At 42.0% G+C, this 27,471-nt stretch overlaps 2 protein-coding genes across 3 annotated transcripts; one reads left to right on the forward strand and one right to left on the reverse strand.

The window, feature by feature from the left end:
* The first annotated feature begins 238 nt into the window (after window positions 1-238).
* LOC146657567 (SMAD family member 4-like) lies at window positions 239-15,394 on the forward strand. Of its 2 annotated transcripts, none has more exons than XM_085425749.1 (10): window positions 239-518; window positions 1,539-1,897; window positions 4,990-5,164; window positions 5,706-5,963; window positions 6,119-6,223; window positions 6,319-6,369; window positions 6,615-6,798; window positions 9,683-9,851; window positions 9,974-10,112; window positions 12,387-15,394. In XM_085425749.1, the coding sequence occupies exons 2-10, from the start codon at window positions 1,658-1,660 to the stop codon at window positions 12,596-12,598; spliced, it is 1,533 nt and encodes a 510-aa protein (XP_085281875.1). In that variant the 5' UTR covers window positions 239-518; window positions 1,539-1,657; the 3' UTR covers window positions 12,599-15,394. The 2 variants fall into 2 exon arrangements, with proteins under 2 accessions (XP_085281875.1, XP_085281876.1); XM_085425750.1 differs by lacking the exon at window positions 239-518 and adding an exon at window positions 1,050-1,195.
* A 3,899-nt stretch (window positions 15,395-19,293) lies between these two features.
* On the reverse strand, window positions 19,294-26,938 carry LOC146657568 (RNA-binding protein MEX3B-like). The gene is made up of 5 exons (XM_085425752.1): window positions 26,194-26,938; window positions 25,036-25,274; window positions 24,800-24,845; window positions 21,518-22,233; window positions 19,294-21,201 (listed from the first exon to the last, which is right to left on the reverse strand). Exons 1-5 carry the CDS (start codon window positions 26,780-26,782, stop codon window positions 20,791-20,793), a joined length of 2,001 nt encoding a protein of 666 aa, XP_085281878.1. The 5' UTR covers window positions 26,783-26,938; the 3' UTR covers window positions 19,294-20,790.
* Between the last annotated feature and the right edge of the window lie 533 nt (window positions 26,939-27,471).

Below are 27,471 nucleotides of genomic sequence, written 5' to 3' on the forward strand. Positions count from 1 at the left end.
TAAAGTTTTCAAAACGGAGAGAAAACACGCCAGGTGCAGGTCAGAGTAATAGACGGGCAGGCAAAGTAAATGCATTCAGAGAAATCATGAGGTCTTTGATGTAGTGAGAAGTTGCAGCAGTAATAATTAGTTACAATATCTGTAATAGCAGCAGGTGTACTAATACAGCTAAAAGTAAAATTAAAATCATGAGTTATGAGAAGGAGAGCTGGCGCTCTTTACGCATGCGCAACGCGCCACTGAAGGAAATGGTTAGAGAGGAGTGAGCAGACCAGTCGTGAGTTTCCACGAAATCTGAGATTTGACTCTGATTTAATCCCCGCTTCACTCTATAGAGTATAAAGAAGGGGTTTACGGACGTCGGAGCTTTTCCCCGTCTTTCCTTAAAACACCTGCTGGAAATTATAAGGATAACCTAGGCGGTGTGCAGGACCTGCACAGACCCATCGCTGGCCCCTGTCGGCACGGCTACTTGGGGACAGGGCTCGTCTGTTAGCCGCTACACCTGCTAACTCCAGGTAAGCGTAAAGTGGAAGGTTTGAAACACTAAAAACGAGTTTGTGTTTTTAAACTACAAAGACCTTACTCACCAAAGAGTGTTTTACTACTTGTGAGTGATCACGTTGTTGCTTGATGTCGTGTGCGGCGGAACTTGCCACAATAACAAACATGTCTGCTAACCTCACGGTTGCACGCTACGTAGTTTGCTATCAACAGTCATCTGTGCTAGCTGATATTTTGGTATCGGGTAGCAAGAACTACAAGAGAGTTGGCTTTAATTAAAGCAGTTATATCCGTGAAAGCACATCAAAATAAAATTACAGGCAAAGGCGATTAATCTATGCACCTAATATATATTTTGATCCCTCTGAATTTGTGTTGAAAAGAAAATAATACTTTGTGGCTTGTATGACCAACTTTTAATGCGCCTGTAGACCAAACCATTGTTGAGTGCCCAACCTTTAATTTTGAAGAGATTGTGCGCGCATTTCCGGTTATGTCTGTCAATTGGGAGTAATTTCCTGAAGCTTCCTTCTGAACAAGCGGCAGCCAGACTGGCGCCGCTAGTTAGCTGAGCAGCTAGCGAACACAACAACTCAAACTTAATTTTTACCCACGAATAAAAAGCTACGGGAGTTTCTAAACTCGGCTGTGGATATACGGAAGGCCGCTTCGACATGTCATTTGGTTGTTGGTGAGCTAGCATTGTCATTATGCGGCTAAAAACTTCTTTTTTCTTTATAAGGTTAGAGTTTCTGGTTCACACCTGCTGCCAGCCACCCAGACTCAAAACAGAAATCCTGTTTGTTTGTTGTTGTTGTTTTGTTTTCCTGGAAAGCTAATCTGTCTTTTGAATTAACAAGGCAGTAACTCAACAGGAAAAAATGCTGTTAAAATGTTTTGTCTTATGTCTTTATATTTACCTACTGAGCTGTGCAGCACCATAATCTATTCTAGAGGTTTCAAAATTACTGAAAAGCTGAATCAGCTTTTCAGCTAAACTGATTTTATTTTTTTGCTTTTCATTTTACTTCTAGAGCTTGTCACCAGTCTCATTAAGAAGCACTGCTGAACTGTGACAGTCTCTCTGCCCTAACATCTTGACAATGAGGTGAAACCGTGTCAAAAAGCCGCAGTGGGAAAAACATTAGCCGAGATGTCCATCACCAACACTCCTACCAGCAATGATGCCTGCCTTAGCATTGTACACAGCCTCATGTGTCACAGGCAGGGCGGCGAGAGCGAGACGTTTGCCAAGCGCGCCATCGAGAGCTTGGTGAAGAAGCTGAAGGAGAAAAAAGACGAACTTGACTCTCTCATTACAGCTATCACCACCAATGGGGCTCACCCGAGCAAGTGTGTGACCATTCAGAGGACACTTGATGGACGGCTGCAGGTATTTAAATATAAAGGCTGTTTCTGCTTAATACATCAGTGGTCATGAGGTTTTACACATCTATGAAAATTGCCAAAGATAGCACCGCTTGTCAGAAAAAAAATAGTATTTCTGCACCGCAAAGGTAATTTGCAAAGAGCTATTATCCAACAGATTTGGCAGATCTCAGCATGGTGTGCAGTGAGTTCTTAAAGAAATTTGAGGAAACTGGACAAGAGGAGGACAAAATATGTGGCAGGCCTTAAAACTAAACTAAGGAATGGCCCTTAAGATGAGCCATCTGCCAGAAATGGTGTCACTGGAAGGGAAACTAGGGCGGAAAATCAGTGGCAACAGGTGAGAGGGAAGAAACTTAATTTGATATTTTTGGATCAAATTGTCACTGATATACACAGATGAGACCAGGAGAGAGGTACAACAGTGAAAATCTATAGCCATCAGTAAAACACGGTGGAGACTATGTCATGGTTTTGCACTGTCATCATGTAAGTTTGAAAATTGCATGAATATATTCTTTTTCCCCAGAGGCCCATAAAAAACATACATGGGCCAATAAAACGCTGATCCACTGACCCGAGGGCTTTTAAACTGTATGCTAACATCTACTCCATCAGAACGTCTGTTATCTGCAGCAGGAAACGTCACATCAAAGTGCAGGGCAAACCTCAGAGAATCCTGATATGCTCGCTTTTCTTGAGCGCACCCGCCACATTTTCTTTTAAAGGCTTACAAACACACATACTCACTCATTTACTAGCATGTTTAAACATGCCGACACACAGGTGAACATATACCTAATGTAGGGCTGCCACGATTTGTCGACTAGTCACGATTACGTCGACTATCAAAATCGTCGACGACTGATTTAATAGTCGACGCGTCGTTTGAAGCTTTGTAAGATCCCAAAAGACGCAGGAATAAGTAGCAGGATTTAAGAGTGTAATAACGGACTGAAACAGAAGATGGCAGCACTGCATGTACAAGGATGCCAGCTGCCGTTAAACCCCGAAGAAGAAGAAGAAGCAGCTGTGTCCCAGAATTCATAGCGCGGCCCAGCTTAGTTTCCAACAATGGCGGCAGCTAGTTAGTTTTAATAGTACTCTTATTATTCTTTCTGGGTCAGAAAATAAACGTTTAACGTATTTTCAGGTGAGAATGTAGCTGTGTAAACCTCAAATATCGGCTCAGTTTATCAGGACACCACATATTTTCAAAAGCGCTCCGACGTTTTCGGAGACGTCTGTTACCCACCAGCTCGATAGCTAGCCGGGGGCTAGGTCACTAGCGCGGTGAGAACACCGGACTCCCGGCAAATTGTTTTCTAACCCACCGCCGTCTTTCGCTACTCAGGTTAAATATATATGAGTCACTTAGATAAATTAAAAATGTTGTTGTTTGGCTTTTTTTTTTTGTATTTTATTTGTTCCTGAGTAAATCGGTTTGTCTGAGATTAAAGTTATAGTTTTTACACAGCTGAATAAACGTCAAGCAGACAGCTGATTATCAGAAGTGTGAGATGCTGGAGAATATACTCCGTTGTCCTGTTATATTTTAGATAGCAAGGAGTTCATTAAACTTCACCGAAACAATCTGCAAATTTCATTAAAATTGAATAAACTATCATCTTGTCTTTATTTTTAGTTAGCACCTTAAACACTTAAAGCTGTAAGCTAATGATAGTTATATAAGAGCAGATGCTGCTGGTGCAATAAGCTGTAGTTTTACGTCCAGTGGATGATGATCTGATTAGTCGACTAATCGCATAAATAATCGGTGACTAGTCGACTATCAAAATAATCGTTTGTGGCAGCCCTAACCTAATGGTAATTCATCCAGTCAGAACTCTTTTTGCCTCCTGCTAATGTAAGAAGGACTTCCAAGAAAAAAAGAGGAAATTTTTATGCCTTACTTTAGGTTGTATGTACCGTATTTCCCGGACTACAAAGTGCACCTGAATATTAGTCGCACAAGCTAAAATCAGGGGAAAATCCTGTTTTGTACATACATTAGCCACACCTGACTAAAAGCCGCAGGTGTTTCAATGTTGTCTTATCATATGTAAGAGAATATGCACAAAGGGAATTGTCAGGAAAGAGATGGCTGTTTGGAGACACATCCCTTTTATTAATATTTTGAAAAACAAGTTATGGGTACATATTTGCATAACTTTTTAGGTATATGTACAAGTAGCGGTAATTACAAATACGAAACATGTACTGTGCTTCATAAATGAGTAACAAATGTAGTACATAACAATAACCTACAGCACACCAGAAAAATAGATTCAGACTACCTTTTAGGCTCAGGTGCAACGACACGGCTGTAACAAGAAGAAAAGTCAGTCATTCACCATCTTTCTCTTCTTCCTGCGCACTAAAACCACCAAAGTCCTCTTCTCCAGTGTCGGAAACGAACAGGCTCAGGGTGGCTTCGTCATCCACTCTCAGCTTTCCTTCCTTCGTTTTCACATTTTTCCACGCTGTCAGGTTCCACCGGTGGAGTTGAGCATAACTTGCTTTTCGCAAGATTATTGCCGCTCGTCATCCACGTCTCCCGCTGAACGCGTAGCGCTACTTTGAAGTTTGTTTTTCGCGCTACTTGTACGGCACTATGTTGCCTGGCGGATGGACATGTGACCAACATACCACTCTTGAACCCCGATACTGTGTGTCTGATTGCATGCCCTTCCGCCAGGCAACGTAGTGCCGTACAACAGCGGAACAAACAAAACAAATCGTCTTACAATATGACAAAAATCATGGACAATCCATAGAAAAGCCGCAGGGTTCAAAGCTTGTGCAAAAAGTAGCGGCTTATAGCCCGACAATTACGGTACCTTCATTTATTTGACATTGTTAATTGTCAATGATTTTGTTTTCCTTTTTTTTTTCTTTGTTTGCATTTATAATAATTTATGACACATAAATGCAATGGTATTGTATTTACAGATATTATATACAGTTAAACTATTAAAACATCGGTTTCCGTTTGAGAAATATCAATGAGCTACACAAAAGTTGACAATAGGCGTTCTTTTCTGCAGCAAGCATATAAATGAATTAACTCTGTTTTCTGTTTCTCATTGTTCCCAGGTGGCTGGACGTAAAGGCTTCCCTCATGTAATCTATGCACGGCTGTGGCGCTGGCCTGACCTGCATAAGAATGAACTGAAGCACGTGAAATACTGCCAGTTTGCCTTTGACCTCAAGTGTGACTGTGTGTGCGTGAACCCCTATCACTATGAGAGGGTGGTGTCTCCTGGTATAGGTGAGTAATGTTGGTGAGGTTCATTTAAGATTTGCAGTTGATCCAGTTATAATCTGAGTTACAAATTTGGCTACCAACAGTTAATAAAACACATTTGTGGACGTACAAAGTTACTGTGAAGCATTTCGCTTTTATTCATTCATTTGGTAGTTTTGTTTAAAAAAAAAAAAAAGGTAATACTTGCCTGATGAGGTATTGATGGATAAAAGGTTATGTGTTTATTGTAATACCTGTGCTGATTTTCTAATATTGTCTCTAACATATGCCCTCCATATGATAATATTTTAAAACTGAAACTAATACAAAAATAAGCCCAAACTAAACATTTTCAAAAATAAAAACTAAACTGAATCAAAAACAAGAATCAAAATTTAATTAAAAAAAAACACAAAACTATAATAACTCTGGTCTGTAACACAGATTGTAGTTTGACAGCTGCTTTGCCGCCTTAAGTGTTGTGATATTTACACACATCTGCATACCCATGAGCATCTGGTGCTGCCAGTGACCTGTTCCACCTGTCCTTTCTCTCGGTGTGCAGACTTATCAGGACTGACCATAAACAGCTCCGCCGGGCACAGCTCATCCATGATCGTTAAGGATGAGTTTGATTTTGACGGACAGCAGAGTGTGTCCTCCATTGATGGCAGCCACTCCCTTCAGACCATCCAGCATCCCCCAACCAGTAGTCGGCCACCACCGTCGGAATCATTTCCAACTCCAACTCTGCTCCCGCCCCCTGAGCCCTCCACCTCTGCCTCAACGGCATCCTTTCCTGCTGTTGCTGCTGGATCAGGCAGTAAGATACAGTCATAAAACATCACCTCGTAAACTTGCTTGTCAGTGTGAACGTTTCATACAGTCTGCTTCTCGTCTTTGAAAGTGTGTTGCACTTTTTGGAGTTCCTTGTCTTTGTCTGTCCAGCTTCAGATCTGACTTTCGTTCTCTCCTCAGATCCCACCTCCGCCTGGCCCAGGAACGGCTTCACTCCCACCATACCCCACCACAGCAATGGGCATCTACAGCATCACCCTCCTATACCACATCCAGCACACTACTGTAGGTACACACTGACACTACAGCTGTAACTGTTTATAAAATCACAGACTTTTCTTTGCAGAGCAGGTGATCGCTGACATCTCTCTCTTTCTCAGGGCCAGTGCACAATGAGCTCGCCTTTCAGCCTCCTATATCCAATCATCCAGGTGAGGAAACGCAGCCCACCCACCCAAATACACAAACCCTGTTTCAGGGGTGAATACAATAGAAAGTCTGATTTGAAAGCATCACACTTTTAGAAATGTAAAATGTAGTTTGGTTTTTATTTCATTATAGATTTATATATACATATATAACTCAAAGATAAGAAAGTTTATGTAGCCTTGAGGATTAACTATGGTTTATTTCTATTGATGTGAAATTATTGAGATCTTCTTACCCTCTGTTTCAGCTCCTGACTACTGGTGTTCCATTGCCTACTTTGAGATGGATGTTCAGGTTGGGGAGACATTTAAAGTGCCCTCCTCGTGCCCCATAGTGACTGTAGATGGCTATGTGGACCCCTCAGGCGGTGACAGGTTCTGTTTGGGCCAGCTCAGTAATGTACATCGCACTGAGGCTATCGAGAGAGCAAGGTAGGCACCAACAAGAATAATGAACTGAGATTTTAACGTGTTTTGCTTGGTTTGCGTTTTTGTTTGTTTGTTTGTTTTGTATTGTTTTTTTACTAGGGATGGGTAAAATAGCACCGGTTCTGACATAAACGGTAGTAACCAGACCGAAAAGCAGCGCACATTTCGGTGCTTTATTTCGGTGCTTTTTTTTTCCTGAGCTGTGATACACTTTAGATTCTAGCCAATCATTTTACGTTTCCGAGGATAGTAGGCGGGTCCAGGTACGTACGTTCTTTTAGAGCAGAGCTACAGATTAAAATGCCCAAGGCGAAGCGGTCAAATGTATGGCTGTACTTCACAGCAAAAGATGCAAACTCAGCACCCTGCAACAAGTGCTTTAAGCTGATACTGTGATACTGTCAAAGGAGGTAACACCTCAAATCCAATGAAACACCTGGCGACGCATAGAGGTTGTTTTTTTTTTTGTTTTTTTTTTAAGCCGAGAAATGCGCCGTATTTGATAGCTTGCTGCGAGACCTCACTCCGTGCACATCTACTGCGGGTGGGTTGCCTGTTATCGGACCCAGAGCAACATCCCCCAAAAACCCGAAGAATAGAGTCCTGGCCCCTAGCCCTGCCAGTGTAGCAGAAATGATGAGGATGATGATGCAGCAGCAGCCGTTCTTCTCTGCGTGAGTAGCTTAATGTTGTTCGTGTGTAATTTACGTTGAGTAGGCTAACCACGTTATTACATTAATGCAGGTAAGGTGAACTAGCAAACATCTTCATAGCTACATGCGGCTGTCTTCTTGTTTGATGGCAGATACTCCCTTCACCCTGGCCAAAAAGGCTAAAATGACCAAAGAAAAAGTGGAAAACAGTTAAACATGAGAGGTTTGTGTTTTTTCCATTGTTTAAGCACTGCTTCCAGCCAAGAGTGATACCATATATGCCCCATAGCTGCAGAAAAGGCTAACATTGTTATCTTTTTACAAAAAAACCCAGCTGAACATGAGAGGTTTTTGGACAAAGTTGGTGTTCTCCATTCTTTGAGCACTGTTTGAGCACCGGCACAGTTTCAAAAGTACCGATTTGGCACCGGTATCGGATAAAACCTAAACGATACCCATCCCTATTTTTTACAGATTAGTTGTATCAGTTTTGGTTAAATGTTTGAAACTGAACAGTACCATATGTTACATACAGCCACGTGAAAAACCAAATGCACCACACCAGTCAACTGTTTACCAGCAAACCACCTTTACCAGCAATAACTCAAAGTAATCATTTTCTGTGTGACTTAATCAGTCTCTTACATCATTGTGTAATTTTGGCGTGCTCTTCTTTACACCTTTGATTCGGTTTATTGTGATTTGTGGCCATTTGTTTATGTGTAGATCTCTAAAGGTCCTGTCAAAGCAGGTCTTGAGTATGGTGTTCTTAAGTATTGGTTTTCTTGAGTATTGGTCTTGAGGTCTGGACTTTGGCTGGGCCAAATCCACATCTCAGTCATGCTGTTGTAGATTTGCTGCTGTGCTAGGGATCATTGTCCTGTTGCATGACGACCTTTTAGCCAAGCTGTAGTTGTCCTTCTGATAACCTCACTTTTGACTTTAGAATACGTTGCTATACAGGAGATTTCATGGTTGCCTCATTTAGAACAAGGTGCTCAGGTCCTGTGGTTACAAAACACACCAAAATCCTCACATGACCACCACCGTGCTTGACAGTTGTTATGAGGTATTTGTGCTAATATGTTGTTTGTTTTATGCCAAATGTGGTGCTGTGGATTATAGCCACAGTCTAAAGGACAATCTTCCAGAAATCTGGCAGTTTTTTCATATAAAACTTTGCAAACGAATCCGTGCTGCCGTGTTCTTTGTAGAGAGATGTTTTCTTCTGGCAGCACTTCCATACAAGCCACACTGTTTTGAACGTCATGCTTAGATGAGTGATATGTTTGTGGGGTTTTTTGTTTTGTTTTATTTTTTTGCAGTTTCTCTGAGCATTGACCTTGAGGCCAGGGAAGATTGGCAGCTCTCTTGAATGTTTTCTACTTGTTAATGTCTTTCTTACTGTAGAATGACAAACTTCAATTTGTTTGGAAATGACCCTCCAACTCTTCCCAGATTGATGGACAGCAGTAATTGTTTCTCTAAGATCACTGCTGATGTCTGTCCTCTTTAGTATTGTCTTGTCACAAACCTGGATGCTCCAAAATTTCTGCTTTTGTCAAGGTGGTCACATTTGCTGGTGATCAAAGAATAAAGTCCATTTGATGAATTTCTACGTACCCTCTTAAATCATATGGATGCAGTAAGATTGCCAAGAGAAAAATGTCTTTTCACATGACTGTAGGTAGAAATTTCAGAAGAATCTGTTCTTCTTATAACTTCCGTTTATGCCTTCCTGTTTACTTAAAGAGACCCTTTATTCTACTGGCATGAGAAGTCATTTGACTTGAAACATAACGTTTGGCACTTTTTGCTACATTTTAAGCGACAACTTGCGTATTTCCTGTAAATGTGACAATGGGTGTTCTGTGGGTCATGCCATCCTCAACTATAGATTTAGAGAAGTGAGGAGTTGCATAATAGAGGAATATCAGAGGAGGCAGCTGGAGTCTCCTATAAACATGAATTTTACAGGAATAATTTCAAACATTTACCTCTGAGGCTGAATGAAAGTAGATTTTGGAATTGCTGTTTGTTTTGTGTAAATATGTGTCCACATCAAAAATGACAGTCACATTGTGTGTTTACCTTTGAAATGATCTATGGATCAAGGCCTTGTTTATGTGTAATTTCTGAGTGCAAAGCTGACATTTATAGGAAGTGCACACCATGTTTTGGAGAAAGTCACTCCAGTTCATTCTCTTTCTCATGTTTTCCTTCTTTTCTGACAGACTACACATTGGTAAAGGGGTCCAGCTGGAGTGTAAAGGCGAGGGAGATGTGTGGGTGCGATGCCTCAGTGACCATGCTGTGTTTGTTCAGAGTTACTACCTGGACAGAGAGGCGGGCCGAGCCCCCGGTGACGCAGTTCACAAAATCTACCCCAGCGCTTACATCAAGGTGAGGCCACAGGTTTCAGTCCACAGCAATTTTTCCTGTGTAATAAACTTGTCAGCTTTCATATATTTTGGTTTGAGAAATGTAAATAAAAACAGTATTCAGAGTGTCGTCTGTCCCACCAGGTATTCGACTTGCGTCAGTGCCACAGACAGATGCAACAGCAGGCTGCTACGGCTCAAGCAGCAGCAGCAGCTCAAGCAGCAGCTGTGGCTGGAAATATACCTGGACCTGGATCAGTAGGAGGGATAGCTCCAGCTATTAGTAAGATATAGCAACTGCAAATACTGATGCTATGAACAGAAATTAAATCAAAATGATTTTATGGACTCCTGCTCAGTAGAGTCTTGACTACCCCACTCCAAAACTGAAGCTGGAAATCTTTGGATGTGTTACTTTTCATATAGACATAATCTGAGTGTCTGTACATCCAAAACCTCACAATATTGAGTTTACTGTCATCTAAGTATAAGAAAAACAATCATCTGAAAAACATATTTTGATTTTAAAATGTCCTTACTATTAAGTTTAATAAATAGCTTCACTTGTAGTTGATGAGAATCACTTGTAAGCTCACCTGAAGACTTTTCCTGGATATTACCTGACGGAGGTGAACAGAAGAACACAACTGTTTGATACAGTGGGGCAAAAAAGTATTTAGTCAGCCACCGATTGTGCAAGTTCCCCCACTTAAAATGATGACAGAGGTCAGTAATTTGCACCAGAGGTACACTTCAACTGTGAGAGACAGAATGTGAAAAAAAAATCCATGAATTCACATGGTAGGATTTGTAAAGAATTTATTCGTAAATTAGGGTGGAAAATAAGTATTTGGTCACCTCAAACAAGGAAAATCTCTGGCTCTCACAGACCTGTAACGTCTTCTGTAAGAAGCTTTTCTGTCCCCCACTCGTTACCTGTATGAATGGCACCTGTTTGAACTCATCATCTGTATAAAAGACACCTGTCCACAGCCTCAAACAGTCAGACTCCAAACGCCGCCATGGCCAAGACCAAAGAGCTTTCAAAGGACACCAGGAAAAGTATTGTAGACCTGCACCAGACTGGGAAGAGTGAATCTACAATAGGCAAGCAGCTTGGTGTGAAAAAATCAACTGTGGGAGCAATCATCAGAAAATGGAAGACATACAAGACCACTGATAATCTCCCTCGATCTGGGGCTCCACGCAAGATCTCATCCCGTGGGGTCAAAATGATCATGAGAACGGTGAGCAAAGATCCCAGAACCACACGGGGGGACCTGGTGAATGACCTGCAGAGAGCTGGGACCAAAGTAACAAAGGTCACCATCAGTAACACACTACAACGGCAGGGAATCAAATCCCGCAGTGCCAGACGTGTTCCGCTGCTGAAGCCAGTGCATGTCCAGGCCCGTCTGAAGTTTGCCAGAGAGCACATGGATGATACAGCAGAGGATTGGGAGAATGTCATGTGGTCAGATGAAACCAAAGTAGAACTTTTTGGTATAAACTCAACTCGTCGTGTTTGGAGGAAGAAGAATACTGAGTTGCATCCCAAGAACACCATACCTACTGTGAAGCATGGGGGTGGAAACATCATGCTATGGGGCTGTTTTTCTGCCAAGGGGACAGGACGACTGATCCGTGTTAAGGACAGAATGAATGGGGCCATGTATCGTGAGATTTTGAGCCAAAACCTCCTTCCATCAGTGAGAACTTTGAAGATGAAACGAGGCTGGGTCTTCCAACATGACAATGATCCAAAACACACCGCCCGGGCAACAAAGGAGTGGCTCCGTAAGAAGCATTTGAAAGTCCTGGAGTGGCCTAGCCAGTCTCCAGACCTCAACCCCATAGAAAATCTGTGGCGGGAGTTGAAAGTCCGTGTTGCTCGGCGACAGCCCCAAAACATCACTGCTCTCGAGAAGATCTTCATGGAGGAATGGGCCAAAATACCAGCTACTGTGTGTGCAAACCTGGTAAAGACCTATAGTAAACGTTTGGCCTCTGTTATTGCCAACAAAGGTTATGTTACAAAGTATTGAGTTGTATTTTTGTTATTGACCAAATACTTATTTTCCACCCTGATTTACGAATAAATTCTTTACAAATCCTACCATGTGGATTCATGGATTTTTTTTTCACATTCTGTCTCTCACAGTTGAAGTGTACCTCTGGTGCAAATTACTGACCTCTGTCATCATTTTAAGTGGGGGAACTTGCACAATCGGTGGCTGACTAAATACTTTTTTGCCCCACTGTATAGTCAGCTCAGATACTGAATTCTCTATGGTTGCTTTTATTCATAGAGTTTTTGGGGATATTGCTTCTGATAGTCCAGTGAGTTTACAGCTAGTGGTTTTCTGGCCTCCTGCAGGCTGTGTACTAAGCACACTATCCCCCTTGCTGTGCTCTGGTACAGAGACATGGATACTTTAGACTTGTTCCCAACATTGTCCCGAATTCATCTGTGAAAATTGCCTGATTGAGGGATGCATTTTGGGTTGGTTTGTTTTTGTCACAGTGGTTTTAATTGTGTCTTTCTGTCTCCTGTCAGGTTTGTCAGCAGCAGCTGGAATCGGTGTGGACGACCTGCGGAGGTTATGTATTCTCAGGATGAGCTTTGTTAAAGGCTGGGGGCCTGACTACCCACGCCAGAGCATCAAGGAGACCCCCTGCTGGATTGAGATCCACCTGCATAGAGCTCTGCAGTTACTGGACGAGGTTCTGCACACTATGCCTATAGCAGACCCACAGCCTCTCGACTGAGATCTTTGTAACAGCAGCATGTCGCTGCAGTATACAGTGGCAATGGAAAGTCTTCCTCTGTGAATTGTTTTGGGTAGAGAAGGTGAAACTGAAGCTGTCCCACATGAATAAATACTTCCAGGTGTGTTTAAAGCACCTTCTGTGCACTGTGGCCCTAACTTTAGCTCGTGACACTAAATTAGCGGAAGCAGTTTATTAAAAATGCTTATCCACATTTTTGATAGATGGCTTTAATTTGGAATGACTGGAATGGCTTAAAGTCACACAGCTTCAAAGTATAAATCACCAAACATGCACAAGGTTGACCTGCAGACCCCATTAAACTGGAATGTTCACCAACACAACCACCCCACTACTGACGGATATTAAAATCACACGCAGGCAAAAACATCTGTGTATTACTGGTTTGTGTTGTGTCAAGTTTTATTTAAACTGTTACAGACTGCTTTACACTTGGAGAAAGGCACAGGTTCATTCAGCTGTCAGGCTGAATAGCAAAGCAGCAGCACCCCCAACACTCAGAGGAGGGAAACCCCTCAACACCAGCTCGATTCTCACCCATCCACAAATGTTGCAGGAGAAAACAACATGCCCCCGTGCCTGAAGACTGCTTCCAGCTCCCTAACTGAAACATCTCTGTGGACTTGGGGTTTTTTGTTTGTTTGCTTTTTGGTGTGGTGTTGTCAAAGTACAGGTTTGGACTTCAAGTGATAGGTGCAAGTCTGTGCCCATGGGTGTCCTGATGTCCTAGTTTCACCAGTTATTATACAGTGTTCTGTGCAATGAGCAGAACATCTGGATTGGAGATCTTGTGGCGGGGTGTTTTATCATACTAGAAGAGCCTTCTGTCATGCTAGATGTTGCATTTAGATGGGCGTCAAAGTAACATTCGTACAAAAGCTCAGAGTCAAGATTTCCCAGCAGACGTTTGGTGTCTCAAGAATAACTGAAAAATAAGTAATAACGTTTGTTAGCTTAGCACTTCAAAACCAGCGTTACAACATGCTTTACACCAGACACACACTGCACATAACAAAATTCACATAAGCATACACAAATGATTCATTTCTGGCAAGAGGCCTTTGTAGATGATCATTCAGTCTTCTTTTAAACCATGGTCGCCTCCCATCGGTTTCAGATACACCCTCCATAATGCCGCCATGATACTCGGGCTCTGTACCTCCTCACTTTTGTGCTGAGAACACAAAGAGAAAAGCTGAGATTCTTTGGGTACGATAAGATGAGCAGAGCAGAGGCAGACTGCTAATTTTTATCTGTGATGTGCTTGCAGAATAAGGAGCAGGCTTTGTTTTGGCAAACCAAAGCGATAAATACTGAGAAACGGTATAAATGTGTGATCGTGACAGCATGAAAGTCCAGTCACTGGCAGCTGTTTCTCAACCTCTGTTAGCTGAGGTTTCTTTAATTGGATTTTAAAGGCCTAGACCTAATTGCACTTAAATACCTTATGACTTGCAGCCCACTTATCCAGGTCACCTGTGTGTAGTTTACCCACAAAGAGAAGGAGAGTTTAAGGCGGTTAACAGCAATATTGATATATTTTCTTGGTTTTATTTTTGTTACCTTTCTTTGTAAATTTTTAGCACTTTACTTTTTTTCCTCGATTTAATTCAATAACCATTGTTTTGAGGTGGCGAATGAACAGTAGAGCAAATAGGCTGGTTTACAGCTAACGCAGGGCTGTGATCAGGCAGCATCGTGTGATGCTTTGTAATGAAAACATACTGTATGCAGCATTGGGACACCTTTTGCCCTCTCACTTTTCATTTAAACACATCTTAGTTTTTCTTTTGGCTTATCAGACTTTTTTTCCTCTTCTTTTGATTTGCAGTTTTGTTTTCCTCTTTAATCCATGTAAATAACTTTGCTTTCGAAATGCATGTCAGTGTTTGCATGAATTTTAATGTCAAAGAAAGCCCTTTTTAAAATGGAGTGATTCATTTGCTCTGCATTACATGCAAATTATCATCAGAAGAGAGTAGAAACCAGCACCTGCTGTGTACTGATGTTTGTGTGTTGTAGTAAAGGCAAATAGAGGGAATCTGCATAGACGTAACTTACTCAAATGATCTAATGAATTCATGTAAAATTTTAGCACGTCCTATTAAAAAAAGGCACCTTAAAGACATAAATCTCTGGTTATTAGCGGTCCACCTCTAATAAACGACCACTTCGCTTGCAGGTTGAAACCTGAAACAGGTGAAGTGTGACAAACTAGTCAAGAAAAGCGCGTCTGATGGATTCTGTTGCACTGTTTGATGCAAGTTGTCACATGTTGATCACTCGCAACCATCAACTCACGCTTGTTATTTTAACACACAAACTTCCGCTCAGTCATAGCTTCATGAAAAGGATTTTTCTTCACGAATGTCCGTCTGTCCTTTTATTCTTTGTTCACAGGGATCTTCACAACCCAACAAGTAACCATAACTAAGCCGTGGTTCGCTTTCCTCATCCCTGTTTGCATTATGTCACCATCATTTTGAAGAGCTGTGTTCAAAAATGTTAAAATCTTGACACTTCTTATTATGGATCTAATCTATTGCATGGCAGGAAACAGGATAGAGAATTTATGCTGAAGAATAGAGTCCGTTATATGATGTTGTGCTTTAAGGTGGACAGATGTTTTTATATAACTTGCGGTTATTATAGGAGCCAAAAGACAGCTCAGATGAGTTGATGCTGACTACTATGACAAATTGCAGATATAAAGTTTACCTGTATTTCTTATGTGAGAGTCTATAATTAAAAATGGCCTGATATTCTCTACACAGTGTCCTGTTCTTTTTTTTCACAGCAACATAAGAAAGCAATTATTAAATGAGGTGATCCTTAATGAAAAGGCCTGGATAGACACACGGGAGTGTACAGTTACACCAGAGCTCAAGTTAAAGTTAGAAGAACACTTTGAATTTCAACAAAGAACAAAGGATTGAAAAGCTCAGCTGATGTCTGTTTCAGTGCTGCTACTTTTACTGGCTCCACTTTTGATAATTCCTCTGATCTTAAGAGGTGATTTAAGTGTACAAAGAAGAGTTGAGACAAATGTTTTATAAAACAAGTAATGAAAAATATATCAATCAAGAGAAGGGTGCGTGGGTATGCCATGGCACACGATCATTGGAGACACATATATATGGCACAACCAAGACCTGGATATCCCTCCAAAACTGATGGGAAAACTGGTCTGGAGGCTGCTGAGAGGCCTACAGCAGCATTAGGGGAGCTGCAGGAATTTCTGGCGAGCAATGGTCGTGTACTAAATGGGCTGTAGTGGCAAGACATGAACCATCCAACCCTGAATACGTTTTGCAACCGTGTACACCAGGTTATTAAAAAGCATGTGGGGCCATGTTGAACTTTGTAGCCATAATTCCTACAGCACTGCACATCACCAGGACATCATGATCACGGTGGCAGCGTTATGCTTTGGGGCTGATTTTCCTCTGCTGGGACTTGTGCTTTAGTCAGGGTGGTAGAAGTTTTAACACAAGAAGACATCTAAAGATAAAGAACAGTTTTATCTTTTGCTGTAACAAGTTAAAGCATATAATCAACAAAAAAATGACTTCAACAAAGAAGATTTTCAATACCCCATCCACTCAGAGCCCATACCTGAATCCCACCTGTGTCCTGGAGATGCCCTTTGCAAAGAAAAGTGGGTAAATATTGACCCCACCCCCTCATTCAAATGCACTTTTGCTATATTTCATATCTCCCCTCATTCTTCTTTTTGCTCTGTTGCACCCATTTTTTTCCATGTTCGTTTGTCACAGAAGACATTTGGACAACAAATCAAGAAAATGATTTTTAAAGGACATCCATGAGGTCAGAGGACACAGCAGACCCTGCCTTATTTACACGTGTAGTTTTCCAACTGTCACAGCTCAAAACCTCTGGGGCAACAAGCATTCTGTAAATACACACATTCTTTATAATACCAGCAGAACAACGTGCACTTCAGCTGATGTTTAATTAAAAAGAATAGAAGGCACATGTGGGTGGGCTTTTTCAAATTTACTGCCTGATGAAAACCGTTAGCAGTCGTGTACATCTTACGTTCAGTCGTGCTGCCTCTAATATCTGATTTCTTTCTGTACAAGGCTGGATATTTGAGTGGTGTGAAATAAATAAAAGAAACACAAGTACAAAAATCCCTACGGCTACTGTAAAGCATATGGAAAAAGTAATGTAGAGAAAGCCATAAAAAATGGATGTAAAAAACGCTCCAACACTGACACACACTGTATTTCTATTTTTTTGCTTTATCTACAGAGATGATGAGCGGCAAATTATTGAATCTATAAAAAAAAACCAAAAACAACAACTATGTGCTGTGTTTCCAAACTGGAATTTCTAATCACAATTTCTAACTTCACCCTAGTCTGAGCAGCAGAATTCAAAGAACAAAGTCCTCGTGCTATTTAACGCTTACCCAACTCCATATCAATATTTTTTTCAAAGGCTGCACTTTGCATCGTTCTTTTTTCTGCAATCTTGATCCAATAATTCAATTTTTGCAGGTCCTGAGGGACATTAATGCTCACTAGTGAGGAGTGTGGTGCTGCTTTCGTCAGGAATACCTGTTAAAATGAAAGCTTATTTCTGCCACTGGTGGGAAAAAACAAACAAACAAACCCTTCTCATAAGAGTTTCAAGGTTAGCGTTCCAAAATTTCAACTTACTTAGAAGTCTGAGTTGAACTTTTGAGATAATAACTTAAAATTTCACCTGAACCTTCCCACTCAATCGCAAAAAACATCCTCCCGTATGTTGTAATTCTGATGAAATCTGAACTCCTCGTGAAAACAATCCCACGGGAAATATGAAAAGAAAAAAAATGACAGCAGTCTGGCATGGCTTAAAATGAAACAGTCTTTATTAAGTAACTTTAATATCAGAAAAATAAAACTCTTAAATTCTCTTTACAGCAAATATATAATATCAGTGCTTTGGCCACAATAACTTAAAAGGCCGTTATAAAATATAGTCTGCTTTTAAACTCCTGACTCAATTTGAAAGAATTTATATGCCATAAGACTCCCCCTACATATACATAACAAAAGTAGTAAAATTAGCAAATACTTTGAACTGTTGGTACAGCTTAACAATATATGTATTTATATAGAGATAATCTAAGATACATTTTAATAGTATACCGTTCTTAATTTGGTGGTGTACAGACATGACAGGCAGCTTGGATCCTTGGCCTTTTTACAGTTGCAGTGTGATGCTTTACATTGGCGGTAAATTATGAAGACATGCTCGTGATGCACATTCCATTTTCCACTAGGTTTAAACGGCAGTTATCAATACTATTATGATCAATACTGTAAACTAATACCTAGACTACAAGCAGACAGCACTGACACTCTCCTGCGTGGAAACATGTCTGTGTTTCCAACTCTTCGTTCACCTAATCACTCAGAAAATTAAAGAAAAAAAAGAAACATTTTTTTACAAAAATCTTATTGTAAACATTTTAAAGATATATATATTTATGTATATATGAAATGTAACAAAATAAAAATAAGTTCTGTATATTTATCAGTCATTAACAGTAACATTATATAATACATACACAAAAATGTAAATAGATTCATATCGATAAACTGAGGGCCAACAGTGTATTGCATTCCCTCAGAGAGAGAAAGACTAAAAGGAGATCGGCTCATCGTAGAGCTGAGAATACAACGGGACGGATGGATGACCCAAAGAGGGGGGCAGAAGCGGGACTTGTTTGGTTGCATTTTGTTATGAAAGCCAAGATGATGGATATTAAAAAGAAACGGAGCAAAGCTGTGTAAAAACTCCCAAAATACTGTTTACAGCTGGAATGCTAGAGGGACTGCAATCCAGTGTCCACACACCAGAGAGACAGCAGTGACCTAATGTAGTGCGAGCGCAGTCCGAGCTGAACTCGTTCCAGTGCTTCCCCCTTTTAAAAGTGTCCGTGAGCTCATTCTGTCCTGTACTAGTCTAAAGACACAGATATTTAAAGCTACGATTTGAGATGAGAAGGTGAGAGGAAAGTCGATAACATGCCTGTCCCGGCCAGTCAATAGTGTGATATGATAATGGGGAAGCTCTGTGTTTAGTAGTGCACAGGACAAAAGCAACTGAGCTGGTTAAAGGTGAAGTGTGTACCGTTAAAACATCTCATTAAAGAACTGAAATGTAATAGGAATAAAAAACTAAAATAAACAGACGGATTATTTCTGTCTACAAGTTTAACCCCAAAGTTTGTTTGTTTGAAACCCGAGAAGCTTCACTTAGTGCTTCGTGCTGAGATGAATTTTGCATAGGCCTGGCAGAAGAGACGTGGGATTACAAAAGTGAAGCAACGAGCGGCCTTCATCTCAGTTTTGCATCCCATTGGAATCATTTTCCTGACTTCCAACCGAAAAGCTGTGAAGAGACAGCCACGGGGTGGAGCCGTCCAAACGAGTCGACATTCAAGTGAAAGAGAAGGATATTACTGAGATGTCTACAAAAAGAAAAAAGAAAAGAATCAGTAGCCTGCCTGTACAGTACAGGGATTTGTTCCAGATCACAGCTGTCTTCATAGTTTCAGAAAAATCTCTTCTTTGCTCCCAGGTGTGATTTAAGTAAGAGTAAATACTTTAACAACAGGGAGGAGGAATGTTTCCAAAGGTACAAGCTGTGCATATCTGTTTTTGGCTGAAAAACAGTACTTTGTTTCCATACAAGGTCGTAACGGACATATAAATTAGAAGTAAATAAACTCAGGTGGGGGTGGGGAAATGTGACAACAGAAATGGACAAAATAAGAAAGTTTGGTGCCAAAAAATATGAACGCAACACTCGATATCAGCTTGGGAAAATAGGAAGCGAAAGAAAGCGTCCTCGTGAGACAAGATTTGTTCCAGCGAGGAGCGTCTTGGGAGACTGAACCTCGACAAATATATTAAGACTTCGGTCTGTCAGCTTGTGTTCTTTTGAGCCCGAAAATCTGGATCTGAAGATAGTGTTGTGAATTCATTACTGGCTTCCCAAAAAAAGGCCACAAGTTTGTTTAAAGATAGAGCAACGCCATGTGTCCGCTGAACCGGTTTACTTCTGTTTACACTCAGAGTGGAATTAGGCACAAGTTTACCGTAAACAGTTTGTAAGTATAAGTGGAAAGCAACGTGGCGATACTGAAGCGGTATCTCGACCCCAAAAGTAATAAAAAAAGTTACTCACTTGTCGGTGTTATTCTGGGAAAAGAATAAAGAAATGAGGCAACGAGAGATTGCCGTTGGAGTGCGACAACTTTCAAATTGTAGTTAATAAAGTCAAAACACGCCGCGGGTGTGTGTCCGTGTGTGTTACACTGTTATTATATTAGCAGTACTCAAAACCTCTCATTCAAGTCCTACTGAATGTAAACATCCTTTTTAAAGACGCGCAGGTGTGCGCCGGTAGCCTGATGATATTTGCACCAATCATCTGGGAAACATGAATTCTGAAAAGACGACCTACGCTGTATCAGATTTACTGCATTAACTTGGTTTTTTGTTTGTTTGTTTTTAAGTAACAAGAAGAACACTATTTTTCCTTAATAGTGTAGTTATACAGTCACATGTGGAACTCATGGAAACTCATTTGCCTCTACTTTTTTTTTATTTTTTTTTTTTACTTAAAATAAAGGCAAAGGGTCTTGGCCATAATTCAATGTATTTTAAAGAAGAAGAAAAAACGTTTGAGATGTAGACAAAAAAGGCCAATAGAATTCAAACTCAATTTAAAACAAATAAAATTATAGGTAGGTACAAAAAAATAACAATAACTAAAGATTTTAAGGACAAAAAAGAAAATATGAATCAAAAAATATATCTATCCCAACCCCACCCTCCCCCCAATGCTACATAGAGGGTTTCGAACCCTCTCGTTGATCAATCAAGGAAGAAGACTTCACAATACCAGGCACGTGAACGGGCTCAGCACCCTAACCTCGGCCCTAAATCAACATCATTCCTTATTCACCTACTCTGCTTCACCAGCTTAAAGGAAGCCAGATGAGAATTACACTTAGACACTGACCTGGGGTCAGTTTTGTATTTCCCTCCCCTACACACACACACGTCATGAACCATAAGTGTTGGGCAGGCTGATCTCTAATCAGTTATAAAGGAAATTAAGGGGAAAAAAAGAGAAGAAGAAGAAAATCACATATTGTGAAGCTGAATGGCCTGGGTGGCTGGGGACAGACACTCAGGGCACACAGCATCTGGACCCTGGCATATCTGGGTGGCACAATTTAGACAGAAGAGGTTATGGCCGCAAGGAACCAAGGCGGCGATCGCCTGGTTATTCATACACTGGACGCACAAATCCTGTCCCCTCCCTGTTGATCCGAGCCCCAGTCGATAGGCGAGCGAGGATTCGGGAGGGGAGGAAGAGGAGGCGGTGCTTTCACTTGAGGAGGAGAAGGCTGAGCTGTAAGAGGGGAACCTGTGAGCGTCGAGAGCCCCGGCCGAGCCAAACGGTCCCCGGTGAACACGCTGGGCCTGAGGATGCTCCAGGGCATCGGTCCCAGAGAAGGTTGGCGAGAGCCGGGGTGTCCCAGGCTGGCTTGTCTGGAGACATCATAGGTGTTGAAGATTAGATAAATGGACACCATCAAAAAGTTTATGTTAAAATTGAGCTATGCAGGCAAATAAGTTAGTGAGAAACAACATATTAACTTAGCTTACCAAGTTTTATATCCACCATCATTTTTTAAGGGATTTCTAATGTTATAACAAAATCCTTATAAATGCACATCTGTGATAAATCACAGTTCTGAGCCTGCAATTTGCATATCAAACTCCCCCTGCACGCTGCTGACCATAAAAAGACTAAAATAAAACTGCACAGGAGGCCATAAAACTGCAGCTGTTAAATTTCTCTTACCTGAGACTGAAGAGCATCAAAGGCCTGGAGGGGCTGGTGGTCCACAAAGGGGCTCCAGATGTGTGGCTGTGCAGTAGGGTGTGACGAATGGGCAGTGGAAATGGTTAATGGGTCAAATCCTGAGGAGGAGCCTCCACCTCCCAGCCCAACCAGCTCCTCAGACCCCACGGGAAGAAGGCCCTCGCCAAACCAGAAACTTGCACTGCCGCCATTGCTGTTGTTGTTAGCGTTGGCATTAAACGGGCCGGTCGGGCTGACGTCTGCCAGTCGGTTGACGTTCCCGCTGCTATAAAAAGAATCGGCTGAGCTGGTGCCGCTGCCCAGGGAGCTGGAGCTGTCGTTGCGGTAGTTGGAAGACATCCTGGCGCCATTGTTGATATTGCTATTGACTCGCTGAGTACCGCTGATGTTTAGTGGCAGCAAGCCACCGCCGCCTGGTGATGATGCAACTGCCTGAAGCCATCCGGCCTCTCCCAAAACAGCCGATGTCTCGAAGCTGACATCTGTCCCGTTGAACTGAAAGTCATTGTTGTCTACACCTGGAGCCTCGATGCCCCCACAGGTTCCGGTGCGGAGGGCGATATGGGCCTCTATCTCCTCCCTCGCCCGGTCCACGTTTTCCGGCATGCCCGTAACCTCGAACACTGGCTCTTTGTCCCGGCTCGGCGTCACAATGTAGGTGTGGGTCTGCTGCTGAATGCGTTTTATGGTTGCTCCTGAAAGATATGACCAGACCAGCTCTTTCACTCAAAACATGAGAGACACATGTTGAATACAAAGACTCAATCAACGTTCTGCTCACTTTGCAACATGACTGTCGGTTATAGTTTGAAGTGGATATAATATGTTCATTTTCACATTTTCAAGAGTCTGAATATGACGTGGGCGGGGCTTAGGTCCTCATAGTCAGAGCAGTGAGATTGCTGTATTGGGGATATACCCCTCCCCCCTTTGACGTCACACAGATACAAGAGTAGAAAAAAAGTGCTTGAACAAAAGTGTCACCTAACCTTAACCTCATGATCAGAAACTTTGTCCATGTTTAATATGAGCAGCCACCAATGTAAAGCAAACAAATGGCACATGGACACTTAATTTTTAGTAGCTGGTGGTACAAATCTCATAAATCAAATAATAGTCCATCAAAATCTCAGACTGCATCACTAACAGCTCTGTGTACTTGTTTGTCTTTTAACAACTGCAGCTTGACAATCTGACAAAATAGGCCAAGCTGAGTCACACAGAAACTGCAGTCACAGCTAAATACTCAAGATTTTAATCACAACGACAGTAGGGCTGGGCTATATCATACCGTTCATGATGATACCGGTGTAATTTTGGGCAACGATAGGAAAATGAAATATCACGATAGAATATGGTAAAACGCGCATGTGCAGTGCCTTTGTTTACATACACACATGGCAGAAAAAGCAGAATGAGAAGAGCGAAAGTGGATCGTTAAATGAAACGGATGAACCAGAATTGGTTTGTAAAAATGCTGCAACTTCAGTGGTGTGGAACTGGTTTAGCTTTCGTCCGTCAGATACACAACAAAGCACTATTTTTGGTAGCGCATGCTAGCGGGCCGTCGTTATTACCGTGTTGTTTGGAAAATACGGCACACTTAAAATCAATCATTTGATTTTCCTGAAAATCGACAGTGCCCCTTATAATCCCATGTGCCTTATGTATGAATTCTGGTTGTGTTTACTGACCTCGAAACGATTTTATGTGGTACACCGCACTCGAAAATCTGTCGAATGTTTTAGTACGACTTTGCTAAGCTACGAACCCGCACCGCTTGATGGATTGTCGGAGCATTACGGCTATCGTAGACAGGAGTCTCGCGGAGTGATACGTACTGCGCTTCAACATAATATTACCGTATTGTGTGTGTATAACCTCTTTTTAAGTTTCGTGGATATTATACATGGTTATACTGAGAATATGTCGGCCAATTTCCACTGGAAATGCCTTTTGGTTAAACTGTCAGCAAGGAATTTGCACTGTTAAGTTTTTATATAACTTTAATGCACATAAAAAAAACAGCTGCTTGTTTAAGTGAAAATACATTGATGGTTTTTTTGCACAAATAAAGTTGTGGAGTTGTAAAGTATTTTGTCTAGTGTCAATTATATCGTCAGTTACATCGTTATCGCAAATTTTCAAATGTATATCGTGATAAATATTTCTGGTCATATCGCCCTGCTCTAAACGACAGTATTGTGCATTTACGGCAGTTACACTTGTTTCTTGGTTGTTGTTTTTTTTATAGATTTTTTTTTTTTGGACAGGACAGGAAAGAAGCTTGGAGAAAGACATAACTCAAAAGCGGGCCTCAGCATTAACCTTATAGCATATGCATCACCGTTGCTCAACCCAGTGAGTCAAACCAGCGCCCCACACTCAGATCTATTTAATCATTGTGTGTGTTGCTTTGAAAATGGAAACAGCACAGCTGTGCAGTAATTACAGTGCTCAACTACAGGCTGGCCTACTGACTCATCTGGCTGAAATCCACACCACCTGACCAAAACACTGAATTCAGATCCAGTGTGGAAACCTTATCAAATGTCAATACTGTGTTTTTAACCGAGAACAATATCCTAGAGTGCATTTTGATGCTTGTAAATACTCCACAGCACACCTCTCGACTCTGTGTTTGTGTGACGCAGTGTTTCATCCTAAATTTTCAACTCCAGTGACTTTTTTTGACACGTCACCACTTCCTCTACAGGTATTATCGCAAGTTTGGTTGGTTTAACAAACAAAAAAACAGCCCATGCTATTTGACACACAGCTGGTAATGTCAACAGGGCAAAGAGTTAAAGACAGTGAGCAAATCATAATCAGCCTCAGGGCTTTTTCCACACACAGGTGCTAATGTGTACAAAGACTAGCTGAGAGCGACAGGGAATCTTCTGGACTTGAGCTGATGGATATCAAGATGCAGAGGCTTTTAGAAATACAGGATATCCATTAGACAACACAGAAACAGAAAGCCGTTAGATGTGGGGCCTGATAGCAGAGCTACACAACTGAACAGTCCCATAGTGCCTATATCATCCAAAAAACACTTTTAGTCTGCATCTACTAACATGAAATTTGTTTTTCTGACTCTTTTTGTCCTAAATTGTATGTTTCACACCTTTCCTGCCATCTATGCTAAAACAACATATAATTAAGCTAAAGGGCAATTCTGATTTTTGTTTTAGAGACTTTCTTTAAAACTATGACTTTCAGCAGTTACATACATGCAAACAATACAAATTAAATACCCACCTTTAGGACCCACAACCAACCCAACAACACGATATGGTACCCGCACCTGTACAGTTAAAACGATAAAGGTTAGCTACACACACTTTAAAATACAAAACACAACAGAGAGCCTTATTTATACAATAATTTTGCCTAGATACTGACACTAATAACACAGAGTCATCCTAACGGTTGTTCTCAACCCCTGAATGACTTCTTTTCTTTCTTTTTTTTCATTTAAAGTCAAGCTTGCTGACCTGAATGGTAGTCCGTCCAGGTAAAGCCGGAGTCCCGAGGCTGGCTCCTGCAGTAAGAGGGCCGGTCCTGTTCCGAGAGGCTCTGATAAGGGAAAAGTGCTCAGCCGCAGACATGATCTCCCTTTTAGCCATGGCCACATCTTCTTTACGCCCCGTCACAACAAAGACTGGCTGTTCCCCCCTCACTGGTGTCTTAATGTAGGTGTTGGTCTTGGCTCGAAGTGCCTTGATCTTACAGCCTGTCACATGGGCAAGTTAAAAAACACATAAGGGAACCACATTAACCTTCACAGATTCAACATTGAACTCTTGAAACTCTGCATCTCCTAATAAACTAATGAACTAATAAAAGATCATGACACAAGCACTACAGCACAGGTGTCCAGTCATTAATGCCACATAAAAGTTGCATAGCTTATAAATTTAATATTCCATTCAGCAGTGGTTGAGAGTCCAGCATCATTACCAGAGCCATTTCCTGTTGTTGTCAACACCGCAGTCTGTGCACCATCCCCCAACTTACTCTCAAACATAATCACACTGCCCCACTAACCGAGTCCAGCCATCTATGTAAAGTTTAGATAAAACAAAGACCACATATAAGGGTCTAAGAACAGCGAGGGGATGTTTAGCTGAAATCATATCGGTTATGTCACGGAGCTAACTATAACTTGCAGCTGATGTGGCAAAAGAATGGTGCCCTCTCCTCCGAGACAAAGCCCAGGCTGGTTTAGCTCAGCGAAACACGGCTACGGGGAGGCTCACTGACAGCATACCCGTGATATAGGCGAGCTACTGCACCGAGGCCACAGAGTGGGTTCCGGAGACCAATAAAACTTTAGCTGTAAACTTTTTTCAGGGTGTTGGGCGAGGGTGTTATTGTTGACCCAGTTTGAAGGGGGAGGAATGCTAAGCTAGTAGCTGACTATGCCACTTTTCTTCGCGACGATTTTTTTTTTTTAAGCTATAACTTAGTTTTATCTCGTTGCTTTTCTGTTCCACGCCTTTAATTAATTAGAAGATAAACTCGCGATTCTTCAAGTTTCTTTATTTTGTCCCTTAATTCGGTCCTGCCTAACTCTCCCCACAAAGTTTAGTCTAAACTCCGTTAGCACCTTAACGTTAGCTCCACAAGCAGTCAAAAAGAAAGCGACTCACCCTGCCTGCCAACGATCTCCGCGACGTGCTCCGAGCTCGGTACGGCCACACACTCGGTCGTGTTTACGCTCTTACGCCGGTTCAACAGTGATGTCTCGGCCTCTCCGTAATCCGGCTCCCCGAACCCGCCGGACGGTAGCATCGTCATGCTGTTAGCCGGCGGGAGAGCGCCGCCGACCGCAGGATCGTCCCGCTCGTCTCCGTTGTATAGCAACACAGTCTCGATGTGCTCCATCCCGGAGCTAGCCGGCCCAGAAAGGAGGTGTTGGTTGCGGTGGTGGGCCTGCGTTAGCAACGAGGAATCGGTTGCAACTAATGGCTCGTCCTCAGCCGCTGCCGTTTTGTTAATTTCGTCTCCCGAGGGCGGACGAGGCAGTGGCAAGGGCTTCAAGTCGAGGACCGTACCGAGGAGGCTGAAATGGGAGAGCGGGAGGTGGTGAAAGGGGAGGCTCTCGTCAGCTAGTTCGGGCGTCTGGCTATGAGCGCCGTGCTGCTCGTCAAGGCCCATACCGGCGAAAGCGTGCAGGAGCGGCGGTGGGACCTCGGACTCTCCCTCATCGGCCTCCAGCAAAGACGTACTACTCGGCATGATGCAAGCCTTTTATTGATATTGCCGGTAATCGTTATGAATAATGAATGAAATTTGTTTGATTACAAAAAATAAAAAAGCGACCAGCGCCTGTTCGTTGAAATGTGTGGCTTTGTTTTGTCTTTACGGCGCTCCTCTTCTCTTCTTTATTGAGGCGCATTTACAGCTGGCTTTCGATTATTTGGCGCACTACTGCCCCAAGTGGTATGGAGTGAGCGTCGACCCAATCATTTCAACGTTCAGAAAAGGCGGCGGGGGGGCGTGAAAGTGAAAGACGCAAAGCTGTTCCACAGTTGAATATTTTAATGATGTTCCAGTGTGTCTGATGAAAAAGTCATTCCTTTCTCCACACCTACTTTCTCCCACTTTCGTTTAATTAAACTCTAGTCTTTCCTCTTAACCTTTGACTGTTTTTGATACCTTTCATTCGACACCTGCTTCATAATGCATTTGCTTTATTTCCTGCTTAACCATAACCCAACCATAAAATCCATCTAACTGATTTCTGTGGCATGTTTTGCTTTCACTGCATACACACTGCATGTTCATGTGAAGCTTGTTTTCAGGGTGAGATGCAATTTCACAACTATCAGGAAGATGCACTCAACGTACATTATGAGGGGCGTTGTGTCATGGGAATATTAAAATGATACAACATCTGTGGGTGTTGGCATGGTCTACACCCCAAA

This window comes from Rhamphochromis longiceps, linkage group LG12 (assembly GCF_057381845.1).
Source record: "Rhamphochromis longiceps isolate RC_006_pf linkage group LG12, R_longiceps_female_GT1.1, whole genome shotgun sequence".
NCBI lineage: Eukaryota > Metazoa > Chordata > Actinopteri > Cichliformes > Cichlidae > Rhamphochromis > Rhamphochromis longiceps.